Raw genomic sequence first — 15,997 nt, forward strand, 5'->3', positions numbered from 1 at the left:
TGGCCCAGTGGCTTTAAGACGCGCTGTGCTGAGCACGAGGTCGCGGGGGCGATTCCCGGCGGCGGCCGCATTGCGATGGAGGCGGCATACAAAAAGCGTCGCTTATACCGCGCTGCACATTGAAGAGCCCCCGGTAGTCGAAGCTCATTCGGAGCCTTCCTCTAGATGGAGTCGTTCACCACTACTACTACTACTACTACTACTACTACTACTACTACTACTACTACTACTACTACTACTAATAATAATAATAATAATAATAATAATAATAATAATAATAATAATAATAATAATAATAAACTATAGCCACCACTCTCTAACATTCGTGTGAGTGCAACTCGTTGTCGGAAGCTCACGAAGGGAGTTAATTTCATTCGCGCTGATCGACAGCGACGTCCCTTGCCGACTGCGAATCGCCTCGCGGCTCCCGTTGCCGTGATCTTGAATTTCCTTCTCCCATTAACCGTTCTTCGCGCTGCCAGGATGTAATAAAAACCGATTACGCCAGCGTTTCACAGCCGAGATACGCGCGTCTTATACACAAGGCGCGCTGGGTGTCGAGCGAATGGGATCGCCTCTCCCGGCTGCAGGAGCGCGTATAACCGTGTACGATAAGCGAGGGGTGACCGCGGAGATACGCGCACCATGGGAAACATCAGACAGCCTGTGCATTGCTGGGGAGAAGTTACAGTTACTCCATCTCTGGAAGGCGCCGATGCGCTATCGCGTTACAGATAGCAGGCACGGCGGCAGCTGACGCGCAACGCGTCACACTCCCGAAAGCAGGCGAAGGAGTCATGGCCGGGCGCCTTTCGAGCATCCAAGCGGAGGCCCGTCGCATCCCGCCCCCTTCCTCCCCGCGTCCTCATCCGTCGGAAAGAACCCCTCCAGCTATAGCCCCGTTTGTGAGGCGTGGATGGGACGGTTTATTCCATGGGTGATGGGAGGGGGGACACTTGCTCGAGGCCTTCTATATGCTCGATGTATTTATCGGCCGCTTGTGGGTTCACGATCGCGGGAAGAAACGTGACCGACACTGTAAGCGGGTGACGGTCAGGTCGCGCGGTGCCATTGCGTGAACGGTCAGTCACTGGGACGCGACTGCGAGGTGCTGTCACAACCGGGAGCGCCTGCTTGAGGACACTCGACACGCCCCTTCTTGCGATGCTCTTACCGCAATACGCGTCCCACAGAAACATTTCACAGCGTGCGACTGCAGCAGAACTCATTCGCAAGCAGCGTACGGAGGAAGTCCAATGCCTCACGCACAGATGAATGGTCACTGCTGCTTCCATGTCATAAAGGCGCAACAGGACAAACCAGAACCAACAAAAAGTATGACCTAATTCTTGACTTTTTGTCCCACAAAGGCGGACTCCTTTCCATGTGTGCATAGACGCATCGAGCGGCATGCCAACTGGGCGCTTCAAGATCACTCCACCAAAACAGGACTGATGGGACAGGGAAAGATATAGACGCTGGGCTTTAATGAAACACTGCAGATGCCAGTCTGCAGATTTACCACCGGTTGCGCGGTTGCTAACCTTACCTATTGCCCCACGTGACACGAGTAAAATGCGGCGAATCGTACCGTTTCTCCGCGTAACGACCACAGCTCAGGATTGAATGAGATGTGAATCAGATGCCACGACGTATACGCTTATCGCAAGGAAACTTTGGCACCCACAGAGCCAACGACAGCTACCACAAGTGTGGCGCTCGACACGAGTAATCCTACACGTTGGAGTATATATAATCACATGAATGCCTTCAGCCTTATTCATACGCTCGCAAAAACTCTTCAGGAGCGTTTGCCTTGGAGGAACGGAAGAGCTAGCGTAAGAGGTAGATATCGCCGAGATTTCGTTTGCACGAAACTCGAAATAAAACAATAGAAACCGCAGCAAAGCTTGATGTTTGCGAAAATTTTCTGTCGGATTCCTTGAAAATGTTCTCTTAGCCTTTTTTTTATTATTTCAATTTATTAAATTGACAGTGAAAGAACATGAGCCATCACCACACATTATCGATGTCAAAGGAAGCACCAAACTCGACGTTTGTGAAATGTCAGCAGGGCTTACACCAGCATGGTTTTCGAACTCGGAACCATAGAAACCGAGAAGTACAAATAGAATCTATAAGGGCTACATGTTCTCGAAAGTTTCGCGCGAGCGTAAGCTAGAATATTTATCAAGCCGCGATCTACCTGGCTTTATAAGTTCGTCCGATGATGAGGCGGGAACCACCAAGTCACTCATGGACGTGACAGCAGCGCTTTTTCCATATAAGTTTCGGTATTTCTCCGTGAAACTGGCCGGAATTCCGTACTTCGCAGGAATTAGCAGCGTCAGCTTCTGCCAGTGGTCGTGAACTCTGCGGACGAGGGAAGTCTCAAATTTGTATCGATCACTTGACTCTCATTAAAAATGTTAATTAGTACAATATATATATATATATATATATATATATATATATATATATATATATATATATAATTACTTGCATTATTACTCTCTCGCGCATTGCAAAATATGTGCTTCTGTTAAGCCGGAACAGGATATACATCAGTCAAGTACTAACGATTATCGTACGGAAAGAGCAAACGACTAGATTTTGCTACGTGCAGGGTTTACAACGCAGTGCAACACCTTTAGAAATATTTATGCTGCTCTTTGCACTAAAACACATCAACTTAAATTAATAAAGCACGCGTCACGCCAGTTTCGGCGAGTATTTGCTGCCCTCATACCGGCAATACCGGGGAGACGTCGCTCAAAGTCGTCGCTCGTCTCGTCGCTCACATGCGGTACGACTCGTAGGCGACGAGCGAACGCGACAGTCATCTCCACCGCGTCGCTTGTCGCTGTCGCGCGCAAGATCGCGTGCATGCGGTTTCCACTTAAAGTATAGGCGCCGGGATCGCTGATTGCGGTGTTTCTCGCCTGGAGAGTTTTGCCGTACGACACGTGGGGCTCGCACGCGGATAAACAAACGAAATGGTGGAACGACACTTTCCCATGCGGGATGGCGAAGCATGGTGTAGAGAGTACAGGCGCTCATGTCCTTAAAAACAAATTGAAAGCTCCAATTACGTGGTGTATAACCTAAGGCAAAACAAATAATAATGCTAAAATTTGTAAGTGAGCCAGTTACGACGATTTTATTAACGTGGTTTTCTTCGCAGCTGTAGCTATCTGGGAATGAGAGTACTCAGTCCAGCCGTAATGGTCATTGCCGAACTCCCTTCGCGAAAAGCTCCATTAAACTTCCTTGGCGAAAGGGAGACCGTGTGACACCGAGCGCATGTCCTTCGAGATAAAGACGACGGAGTTCAAAGGAGTTTGCGGGTGCCCGTGTGACAGGGGTATAAGCATGGGCTCTAAATGCTTGAGGGAGGGTCAAAAAGAAAAAGAAAAAAAAAAAAACAATGTCAGGGTGCGAGTTAGTTTAGTTATGGATTGGGACGCAAATCTATCGACACCTTTACTACTATATGGTAGTGTTGTCAACTATGTTTGCCGTCTATCGGCTTTTTTCTTTCTTTCATATTACAATATCCCGATCACTCCTGGGCAAACTACAGAAGCAGAAGAATTACGTCGATGAAAACTGCTATGGCTCATGAAGCTAATCAAATTGAAGTATAAAAAAATTTGGCGAAACAAATTGATTCCGGAAGTTCACGTCTGAGACAGGACAAGCAATTAGGCAAGCAATCAAAGGGTGCCACCTTGACTTCGTAAACGTCCATCTGACGAAACATGCGGCCCCAATCAAGAGTGGACGCAGTGATTGTAGAAACGCACGGGGCATCGGATACGCACCACAGGTCAAGTGCCCAGCAATGTGACCTTGCGTGCGCGGTCTTATTACGAAAGGCTTCTTCGCTGATACAGTGAGATCTCCAAGTACTGATACATTACAACATTTCTGCATGCTGCGCTACTTATCATTGCGCTACCTACAAGTGTTTGCACTTGCGTTTCCTCTGCCTTTTCTTTTCTTAACGTGCAAGCGCTTATTTGGATACCCTCTAAGAGTTAGCGAACTCGTATATAGCACCTATGTTGTTTTGCAACAACTTGGGTGGTACGCCTTAACTAGAAAACCGGTGAATATTATGCGGTCTCATATTAACAGGTCTGTGTGCTTTAGGGATGCCTAAGAGCCAACCATACTTATACAGGTATTGCGCCGTGATTTATGTTTGATTAGGAAGAACCGACACGAGCTCACTGGCATTCTTCTCTGCGTCAAAATACCACGCACATGAGCCGGTTCGCTGGAGCTATGGCACTGCAGCGCGAGTGAAGTTTGCAAGCGGATGTGTTGTGCTTCTCGGTTGTGCAGTGTCCATTTCGTGGATGCGAAACGGGAGAGACACGGGCTTCACGCGTTGTAGCTCACCGCCGCTGCGCTCTTATCTAGGCGACGTCATGGCCAGCGATCACTGTCAATGCGAGTGTCGCTCCTGATCCTCAGGATAAAAAAAAGATAAAAGAAATGAAGAGAGACCTGAGAGTAGAGATGAGCGCCATGTCGTCGACACCGAATGCACGTCCTTCTAGTTTAAGTGGCATATAAAATATCGCCGGCGCTAGGAGTAACGCAAATCGGCCTTAAGGCAGTGAAAGCAAACAGGCACCGCCAACCGCAGCAGTCTGAGTTGCGCGCGGACCCGATTTATTCGCTGCAAGAAAAAAAAAAAAAAAAACATTATCGAATGGTGTCTCATGGCATTGCGGTGAGATGGTGCATATGCTTTTTTATGCAGTCAAGCAAGCTTAGAAAACAAACAAAAGAAAAAAATATGCAAATTCAACATACATGCGGGAATGTGTGTGAATAAAAGCTTTATTAAGCAGGTAAATAAATACTATACAACTAATGGCAGTGGATTAGTAGTTAGCAGCTGCGTTCACTTTCAATACGTGGAGCGTTCTACAACATGCGTTCATGAGAGTGGCTTGTTGGGCTAGTTGGTACATGGTTATACTTGGAGAATGCCAGCAAACTTGGAAGTAGAAAAAATCGAGAAGAAGACATAGACAAAGTGACAGGAAGGTGGCTGGACTAACAACTGAACTTCATACATGAAAACGACGTCCCCCAAGTCCGTACTGAACATGCGCAAGGCACAATATAACATAAATACGGTCATCATCTTATCTATACACGTCTACACTGATCAAGAAATAGAAACTCTTTCTTGGTAAGGAAAAGGTTGCGGCAAGAAACGACGTCAGATTGGTTTGTTCCGCGCCTTGTAAGCTTTCAAAACTGTGCATGAAGGTCTCGCAGCACAGTTCGCGAAAGAGCACGTGCATGTCGCGAAGCACCGCACGTGCGACACATGTGTAGTGTACAGTATTCCCTTGAAATGTGGTAGAGATTACATAGGACAAACCGGTCGCTGTGTGAATGATCGGATGCGTGAGCATGCGAATCTGATACCTACAGGCACAGGAGGTAATCTTTCGCTACATTGTAAGGAGTACGGTTGTAATCCCATCTTCAGTGAAGTTTCAATCTTGGGGAAGGCTAAGACTCAGCGGGAAAGAGAGTTGATTGAAGCCTATCAAATCTATAAACTAGGGCCCGAGAAGTGTGTAAGCGCGCCATCTGTGTTCCTTACCAAGAAAGAGTTTTTATTTCTTGATCAGTGTAGACGTGTATAGATAAGATGATGACCGCATTTATGTTATATTGTGCCTTGCGCATGTTCAGTGCAGACTTGGGGGACGTCGTTTTGATGTATGAAGTTCAGTTGTTAGTCCAGCCACCTTCCTGTCACTTTGTCTATGTCTTCTCGATTTTTTCTACTTCCAAGTTTGCTGGCATTCTCCAAGTATAATCTACAACATGCAATGTTTATGTTTTATCGCCCACAACAGTGGCAACTTTAATCTCACGCAATTTTTATACTTGTGCACTACACCGCTCACAAACCACGGATTCCGCCATGCAAATCAGGTAGACGCGCAGTTTGAGACGTCTATACGGAGCAATGTCGCGAGGACGAAGGCAGTGAACACGATGCTCGCCGAGGCAACAATGGTGATGACAGACGTGGCCACCCAGAGAAGTTCGACACAAATATGACTGCCCCTTAAGGATCCCGTACCTATCATGTCACAGTGGCGCATTTACATTCTGGTGGATTGACTCGGAATAAGCACAGACCCAGTGGCATACACCGAATGGCTAAGTCAAAGAAAGAGTGGGCCGGAGTCGGCACAGGGCACCGACTGTGGCCGACCTTGTGCCCTGTACAAACTTACGAAACACGTGCTCAAAATTTGCAGCGAAACGTATACTCCTGTTCGAAAAAAATATGCTTGCGAATGACCGTGGAAAAAGACGCACTACAGAAAAACTATTGTAGCGGCAATGCATTTTAAGGCACACTTTGAGTGAGTAGGTGTATTTCGCGAAACTGCTGGTGATATAAGTGCATAGTTTCTAGCACAAGGTTACGCTTTGATGCGAAAACACCCGTGCACCTAGATTTAGGTGCACATTAAGGAACTCCAGGTGGTCCAAATTATTCCTCATAATCAGATGTGGTTGTGGCACGCAAAAACCCCCTAATTGTTTTCTGCTTTGAGCAGCGGCTGACTTCAATCGTTCAGTTAGAACATGCCCGTTCTAACCGTAAACGAGCTTGATAAACAACCCGCGCATTCAGTTTCTAGGAGCGATTAGTATGTGAAGAACAATTTCTTGACGATGTGAGCGGTATCGAATGACAAAAAGTGGCGGTCGACGATAGCGCTCGCGCTGAAGCAGATGCAAGACGAGAACTAGTTGCACGCCACGCCCCTCTTCCTCGCTCTGGCGAAAAAAAAAAATGCACAGGGGGGCCAACATGCAGTGACGGACGTGCCTTGGCCGAACGCGCCGCCCGGCAATCTAAATATAGGCGAACGTCTGCAGGGTTGGCGCCACGGGCGCCGCGCGCACTTTTTCTCTGCCCATCTGAGGAAGTTTTCCGAGCCTCTCACGGCGTCGCCCCCGCGTCTGACGGTGAAAGTTCGACTTTGGAACCCCCACACTCCCTCCCCCGTCCTCGCCCGCTTTTTTGGGCGTGGCTTTGTCGGTACTTCTGTTTACGAGCATGTTCGTTGCTCTTTTTATGTGCTTTGGGCTGCTTTCTCGTTTGCTTCAACTTGTACGCTTGCTCTTTTTTTCTTTCTTTTCGTTTTTTTTTTTTTTTTCTTCCTCCAACCCCTCCTAGTTCCCAGCAGCTCAGTGTGTCACGGCGTCCGACGGCGCTGACCTCTCCCCATCCACGCCTTTTCTCCCTCTCCCAGTGTTTATCTTTCGCCCTCGAGCGCGTTCCGGACCACCCCCCTCTCCCCCCCCCCCCCCCCTCTTCGTCTAGCGTCAGTTTCGTGGCCCGAGTGTTTGTGTAGGCTTCGTTATCGGCGCCCGCTATGCACGAACAGCGCGAGCTCGTCGCCCGCGTGTACATACACGCGAGCGTAGGGAGCGGCCCGCGACCTCCCTCGCTCACTACGCCTCTCTCCCTCTCTGACCGACGAACCGCTGAACTGGGCGACTTTCGCTTTCCGCTTATAGCTGCCGGCTTATCGCGCCGCCGCCTTTTGTCCTTTGAATCGTCCCCAATAGCGCACCGAAGCCGGAACGATTGTCTCACCGAAACCTCACGTGTCGGAACTTTAACGAGCTCCTCTTGAACAGTAGCCGCTGTTGATAAGGGGAGCTGTAAACGCTACGTGTGAATCGATTCTTCCTGTCCGCTGTCATGCTCCTCTCTCTCTCGAGCGACGGCACGACTCGCAAGTGACGCCTGCAACGTTGCAGGCCGCAAGGCGATGACGAGCTACGAGCGCGTTTGAAAGGTGCCTACGGCCGCGCGGCTTATTCTTACCATGTGGATTTCTGAAATAATTTTTTAACGCTCAGAAACTAATGAAATGCACGCTATCCACGCTGAAAATTATTTGCGAGCTCATTCGCAGGTACGACAGTCGCTCTTCGCATCGAGTCCGCAAAAAGATACCTCAGCCCCGGCACTGCATGCTGCGAACGTCAAGTTCGAGCGATGCACGTCGCTCTCGCTCGCGAAACACTCTCAATCGTTTGCTCGGTCCGACAAAGTTTTCCCGCGCTAGCCACCCGGTCAACACTGTGCTGATTACATATGCGGGAATCGCTAGAAATTGATTCGCGCGCTGAGACGTACCACTTTGAATGCTTTCATGAAGAAAGCGTTTCACAGTGTATGAATACTTCTACAAGAACATCAGTATAGTGTGCCCTGTTTCAATAGGTTTGCGAGAGACACAGTCCATTAGTTGGAAAGCCGAGAGTGGCCATCTACGCACGCCGAAGTGCAAATGAACGTTAAACGGTAAGACTAGCGAGATGAAGACAGACAATGTATTGCTAGCTCTCTGTTTTACATTTTATCGCCATTTCTGTCCATTCTCTTCTCCCCCCCCCCTCCTCCTTTTTTTGCTAATGGCGTGCGTATGTTATCTGTGCAAAACCAACAACAGGAGTAGCCGCACCCTCGACCAAAGTGCCAACATCTCAAAATACTCACAATGATGATGTTGACCAGACAAAAATTCGAGAAGCAGGCAGATCGATAAACGAGTAGGCAGAACAACCCTGTTTGTCCTGTCTACTTCTCGTCCTTATAGCCTCGGTTACGCCGGTGCTAACCTTGAAACTGTGCACCGCATCACCCCTGTCCTCTACTATGCTGCAGATATTTTTTGTAGCAAGCAATGAGCGCCAAGATTGACACCGAAGACACCAACCCACCAATATGGTCTTCTAAAACGCAAGGTCGCGCTGATCAATTCGATGACCACTATAGGCGCGTGTTTTCTTGTCGCGGCCGCTACGGTTTGCGCATGTCAGATTGAGATTTAAATAAAATTCACATCTTCCGATAAAATAACAAGTCATCTAATGCAGCAAATTCCTGATAAACAGAGCGACATAAAATGACACTGTGACGTAAGAACTGACCACGTTAGCAACGTGTACTTGTCTTTGTTTTTCGCCAGAAGGTCGTTGAGACCTCCGAAACATCCATATCTTGTACACTCTGGACAAGCGGTGTAACAACGCAACATTCGTGGTGTTTAATAACGTCCCAAACCAACACTGTCTCAACGAGAAACGTCGCAGTGAAAAGCACCCGAATAATGTTCACCACTAGCGGTTTCTTTACCGTGTACCTAGTAAAGGAGCATTTATTGCATTGATCCAACTGCGGCATGGAGTCGAACCAGCGACCTCGTGCTCGGCAGCGGAACGTCATAGCTATACTGAGACACCACGGCGGATGTCGCGGTGTCATTTCCATAGCCTAGCACCCACGAATGGAGCAAGCAGCAAAGGTCATCTAAACTACGAGTTATGTATTTATCACTACGACTGTCGTATAACTCGCACTTGCACACGTACGCCATCGACTTATTAGAGCTGCCAGTTCCGTATACTCCATGTAGACACCATGTAATAATCCATGTAGGTATAATTGTAACAATGAAAACCTCGTGCCCTTGCCATAAGATTTATAATTCCCAACTTTCAGTTTCCAAGCGCACCAGGCTTCGTATGACTATAGTTCGCGCAAATCTTAACAAAAAAGAAGAGGAACAAAATGCGCGATTGGGTACGCGGCGCTGCTTCTACTAGGCGGGGTCCAAATATGATCAACTTTCACCGTATAGTGGTAAGATTTCGGAGACAATTGACATTGCGGGAAATTTTTGCCACGAAGTTTGTACACCGAAGTTTAACGACGACTTGCATAACGTGTGCCGATGGGGGGAGGGGGGGGGGGGGGCTATATGCAGCATGCTCTGAAGAAACCCGCCCATTGCCATAACATTTCGAAACATTTTCGCGCTCCAGTCAAATATGCCAAATGTTACGCTTATAGTCGCGGACGAATGACAGCATAGCGTCTGAAGTACCAGCACGGAAACGGTAAGATATCATACACGCGAGTCGTGCTTACTCCTACGCGAACAAAGAAATCAATCAGATATAGCAATCAGATGTGATCGCCAACGAAAGAAATCGCCATATGGTTCGGAGGCCAGCGAGGGAACGATATATGGGTATATGATAACAACTCCATCAACGTCTCGACTCCTTATCCGAACAATGCAACGTGAAGTGTTCCATTTTCCGGCCGCTAAACCCATATTAATGTAGAATTATTTAGGCAGTCGAATGGTCCCAACGGTCGAAAACCGTTGGGCGAGACCGTGGGGATAAATGTTTAGTAACACATTAAGCCAACAAAACAATGAAGCCAAAGAAAGCATAGGGTGCTTGTCTTTCGTTGAAATATGGCAGAAATAAATTGTGAACGAGAGTAAAATTTGCGATAAGCTTCTTAATCGAATAAAGGAGAACGGAAATTAAAATGGAAACTTTGACGGTGGCACCCAAAGCCACAACCTACGCATGTCGTTTGCGATGGTCTATTAATTGAGCTACGGCGGCGTCTGCCGAAACAAGACATATGCGCTTTCATGTTCAGAACAATTGAAACATGGTCGCCGCGGCAGGGAATCCAACCCACGACCTCCTTTCCGGCGGCAGAAGCCACAGCCGTTGTGTGTGTGGTCTTCGCCTTAATCATGGCTGCAACATTTGGAAATGCTCTTTTGTTTGTTTGTTTGTTTGTTTGTTTGTTTGTTTGTTTGAAGTTTTCTTTAAGGAAGAACGATACTTCAAAAGTAAGACCTGAACTCGCGACCTGGCACTCAGCAGCAAAGCGTCACAGCGCTAGGGCAGCGGGTCCTGTCCTCCTTCAGTCTTCGTCAAGGTCACTGCGCCTCGGTCACGGCTATGGGCAACCGTCGCCGTAGTTTGCGTACTCATTATTTCGCCCTTTGCCTCGCCGCAGGCCAATCAGTAAATGGAATTCTAGATGAAGATAACAGCCGAAGCCAGAGCTGCAGGCTGTCGAGTTTTTTTTTAATTTTTTTTGGCTCCGTCAAGCGAAGCGCTGGTTATTCTCCAGGAATCGGTAAAGCAGCGCGCGGCTGCGATGGGGCCAACGCTTCGAGCCGGTTCGCTCTGGTTAACTTGACTCTGCAGACCTTGGGAGCGTATGGAGATAGGCGCGATACGATTCCGAAACATTGAGAGAGATGCTGACGCTTGTTAAATGCGAGACGCCGCGCTCGCCTAGTGTTACACGCGCCTTTCTGGGCCAGCCAGCGCGTGTGCAGCAGTCTGCCGCCAAGCAACGACCTCAGGCGTTTACACCGGCAGTTTACACGGACACGTGGCCATGCTGTGCGAGGAAGGCTAGCAGGGGTGCGCGCGAATATTCGAATACGAATCGAATAGTCTTCGCTATTCGATTCGTATTCGATTCAAGAATTCACTATTGAAATTTATCAAATGCTCCTTTTTCTTTATTTATTAATTTTTCAAATACCTAAAGGATAACACAACTTAGTGGAGTCTCAAAGGAGAATTAACCATGAAAGAGAGGATAATGATTCTGGTGCTAGATAACTGCGATTGCTGAGCAGCGGCAGCCATTCCTGAGCGAATGCACGGGGCAGGTAACAATTCTGCTCAAGAACTTTCAGTCTTTCATTATGAATGCCTCACTTTTAGTCAGTTTGTACGCGTATTTGCAGTCTCGATTTAGGCAAACCATGCAATTGATTATCTGGCCATTTGCACCGTGGTTCCATCCCTTTAAAACAATGTGCGGTGCTGCAGTATCGCACTTCCCTCCTTGGACTAACTCTCTATACGTGCGTTTGGTGGCCTGCTGTTCAATATTTCTTCCTTTTTTCTTTTTTTTTTTTTCATTACTGTAGTTTTCATGTTGCACTACATAGCTGAAAGCAGTTGTTTTTCATTTACGGAGCTCCTCAGTTGACAGCATGTGCATTTGCGAACGGCATTAGATGCATTTAATTATGTCTGTAATTGAGCCATGTCAATAATCGCCAATAAGACTCTTTTACCAAAGAGACTCCACACGAAATATATATTTCGCTGTGTCTAGGAATTACATAATCGATATTTAATTCGATATCCGGGGATGGTTTTCTCGAATATTAGTATTAATCGACTCGATTCGGGATTCTCACTATTCGTAAACCCCTGGAGGCCAGGCGGTTACAGGACCGTAATATAGGGCTGCAGCTACATTTCCTTCTTCAGTTTGCGCGCACTGATCGCGGTCATGGGGTGCCCTTCGGGAAATGGGCGATGGGTCTTGCTTCAAAAGTTAACCAACAGCGAATATACAGGCTATGTGCATACACGTTCATGAGTAAATTTGCACGTGCTTGTGTAAAAAAAAAAATCAAAGAACCACGTCATACTCACCCTTTTCTCTAAAATTTATTACACGTGTGTAGTCGACCCGAGACTATGACATCGAACTAACGGAAAGGAACCGAAATATCATTTCTTTCGTGGCTTCCGTCAAAGCTTGCGTAAGCAACTGTATACTTTGCTGTAGGATGATCTATGAAGTAAGCAGGTGGCGTCAGCATGGCCTTCACTACAAGCCGTGGTGGCGTACTGGCTATGGCGTCGCGCTACTATAAGGACGAGGGCGCAGGATCGAATTCCGGCCGCAGCGGCCGCATTTCGATGGGCGGCGAAATGCAAAAACGCGCTGTGCATGGGGTGCAAGAAACCCAGGTGATGAGAATTAATCCGGAGTCCCTCACTACGACGTTCATAATCAAATCATGGTTTTGGCACGTTCTGGCACAATACCGTAAAAAATATATTTGCTTCAAGTCAAGCGGCGAATCGTATAAACTTACAAGATAATAACTCTACTCTTTGTCACGGTGATATCAACTCCAAACAGAGTTGCTTGCAACTGACAAATGGAGATACTTCGATATTTGTCACAGAAAGTATTGACGGAGATGTTCTACGTGAGGCGTGTTCCGACACGCGTCACATTTCCTCTCGTCCAAGCACGACGTTCTTGAACGAATGTCCACACATGACGGACACCGTCTACGCACATTATAAACTCGTCCGTTGGCGCCGTTAACAACGAAGCTATAGCGAGGAACTTACGGCTGAATTCGCTTCTGCTCCATTTGATGTCTGGGAAAGCGGGTTATACTGAGCGGCTGGCGCGCTCACCAATCACGTATTACGAACGCACTCTTAAGCTATACCGCTAGTGGTTTCGATTAATGTAGCAAGGTGGCTAGATCGCGGGACAACACTTTCCGACGACAAAACAGCGATGGCGAGCATTCCAGCAACCGCCTTAGATAAATATTCCGGCTTCGCACTGCGTGCCGGCCCGCCACCTGCGGACCCTCGATCATCATCCAGGCGACTGAATATTTTGTAACGACCCATTTCATTTTCAATTATCATGCGTCGCGAGAAGTGGCTGATCGTGGTGATAACAGGGACGCGCACGGTGGCGTCCGAGCCGATGACGAAGGGCGAAAAAGAATGGCGAATGAAATGGATCGTTACAAAATACGCTTGTGGCCTGACATTATACTCCTTCTTCAACTTTGTTTAGAGGACGTGCACTTTTACATTACCGTTTTTTTTTTAATTTTATTCGTGCCTTACGATGTATACCCGAGTACTACTTAACAACAAAACAAGAAAAAGAAATTCGCTTTAACGATTCGGATACGGTCAAGCTATGTGCCCGCATACATCAAAGGGTAAGACATACGCATACACGGAACGCAGTGCAGATGCTCTCTTTTCCGCCAGCGTATATCCGTTAATTGTCTATCCCTCACAGGACTTATAGCGCACCACAATGAACGACGACTGCAAGACGTTGCAATTAACCCTCCTTAAGACAAGCCCAAATACGTCGATTATAAGTCAGAGAGGGAGATACAAGACAAGACAAAAAAAAAAGAGAGAAAAAAAAAAACAAGACAGAAGGTGAACGAGCTTTCTCTTAGTAAACAAATGTTAAAGGACTCTTCCACGCAGCCTTTTTCATTAATGCTTTCACAGTACTCGCCGTGCGATAGTTATACAACAGTGTCGCTCAACAATGCGACAGTGCTGCCACGCGTTACAATGCATCATGTAACGTTCTCTTATCTGAGACAATTGACCTTATCCGTGAGTAGGCCACCGTATCTTGATATCTGCGAGATAAAACCTGCCGGGAATATTTCAACTGGTAACACTTGGAACGTATGCAAAATAGACTGCGGAACCGCTGCTTGTCTGGGTCGACCTGCAATGCGCGTGCGTCGTCCATGCTGGTTTAAGCAGCCCCGCCCACGTGAGATGACTGCGGCACAAGCACACTTGGCAAGGCGGCAATGTTGAACTATTAACACTAATTGAGTCGGGGAACGGCGGGCTGTAGAGTTTATAGGGATCTATATATAAAATTAGTATGCACAAATGTGGTGAAAATGTAGCAAAGAAAGCGCTAACCCGGAAGATTAAAGAGCGACAACAAAGTGTACACCGCGAAAGAGGAGCTACCGTTCATCTTGAAAAATGTAGCCGAATGTGTACATAAACGTAGACCATAGGAAGCACGCGTACATTCTGACGTCTCGCGTTTTCAGGAATGTCACTTGTCGCGGTTTTTCTTTGCTTTTCTTTTTTATACATTTAGGCGAGCAAAAGCATGAATACGGTTGCAACACTTTGGTGACTGTGTTGCCAACAAGGTGTAGCAACCACATTCATGCTCGCCATGCAAACCACAATCACGCATTTGAAGTCACTGCGGCGGAGGACACAGCTAGACCGCTAGAAATCGCACTTCCGTCACGGCGTGCCGTTATGTTCCCAGCGCGCACATCAGCAACGCGCGTAATTTAACGCTGTAGTTCAGAAGTACACATGTTTTAATTTTATACATGATGAACTTGAAGTTGCCCCAAATGACATCGTTGTCAACGGCTTGACGTACGTTGTTTAGCTGGTGTCATCTGATGCGGATTAAGTAGTAACATTTTTTTTTTTTTAAATGAGATGTACACGGCTTTCTGAGCATTGTACCGTTACATGTGGTTGACCACAAAATGCGTAGTGCAATCCATCTTTTGCGTGGACTGAGCGCGAAAAACATTCAACGGTAGAGAATTCGTCCAAAGGGCGTACTCAAAGGGGAAAAATGGGGACTGACCAAGGTGCAGAGTAAGGTTGACCTGGTTCGGGTACTGGATGCCCTCGAGCATGGTCTCGCTCTGCCACCAGGTCGTGTTGTCGTTGTTGTTGAAGTCGGTCAGGTAGTCGGCCGGGTGCGCCAAGTGCGGCTTGGAGGCGTCGCAGACCTCGCAGGTCTTGGTGGCGCCCTGCACGTCCGTCTGCGGGCAGTACTTGGTAGGACCGCGCAGGCCGCACGTGTTGGTCGCCTCGACGCGCACGTTGAACGCTGCGTTGACGAACTCGGGGATGCAGCGCTGGGCGCGGTTGTACAGGTCGTAGCACGAGCCCCGGGGCGAAGGTTGGCCCTGGGGCTGGTGGTAGTACTGGTGCTGCGAGCTGGCGAGGCCCGCCAGGACGGCAAGCAGTAGAGGGCAAGCGAGGAGCGCCTTGCCGGCAGGGGGGGACGACGAGGGAGCCATCCGTGTGCCGTTGTAGCTGCGGCCGCAATGGCTTCCGACTCCCGTCTGCGGCTCTTGAAGGGAGCCCCGCTCTGGCCTGTGTGTTGTCCGCGGCGCTCGCCGCCGCCGGGTAGAAGCCGAGGCGAGCCGGGAAGGGAGAAAGCGGCCCAGAGCTACAGTTCGCCGTGCGAGGGCGTGGCGGTAGTGTTGTGAGGACTGCGGTTCCAGGAACGCGATTAGAAGAGAGAGCTCCCCTCCATCGTCCGTTCGCCGGCGGCCGTCCTCCCCCGCTCGGTGTCGAGAGGAGAGAAGAGCCGCCCGCTTCCGCCGCTTTCGTGCGCCTGTTCAGCGGGCATCTCAGCAGCATCGGCAGCCATCGGTCCCCGCGCGACCGCACTCGGTCGCGCCAGTTCGGTGCAGCCGATCGTTCAAGCCACAGGCAG

The 15,997-nt window shown here is 48.4% G+C and overlaps 1 protein-coding gene across 1 annotated transcript in view; it reads right to left on the reverse strand.

The window, feature by feature from the left end:
* The window catches only part of LOC119445925 (laminin subunit gamma-1-like), a 472,050-nt gene extending 456,352 nt beyond the window's left edge, over positions 1-15,698 (reverse strand). Inside the window, 1 exon segment of the mRNA XM_049663167.1 lies at positions 15,134-15,698. Coding sequence (XP_049519124.1) covers positions 15,134-15,575 — 442 coding nt within the window. The 5' untranslated portion in view covers positions 15,576-15,698.
* Between the last annotated feature and the right edge of the window lie 299 nt (positions 15,699-15,997).

The sequence above is a fragment of the Dermacentor silvarum genome, chromosome 1 (assembly GCF_013339745.2).
Source record: "Dermacentor silvarum isolate Dsil-2018 chromosome 1, BIME_Dsil_1.4, whole genome shotgun sequence".
NCBI lineage: Eukaryota > Metazoa > Arthropoda > Arachnida > Ixodida > Ixodidae > Dermacentor > Dermacentor silvarum.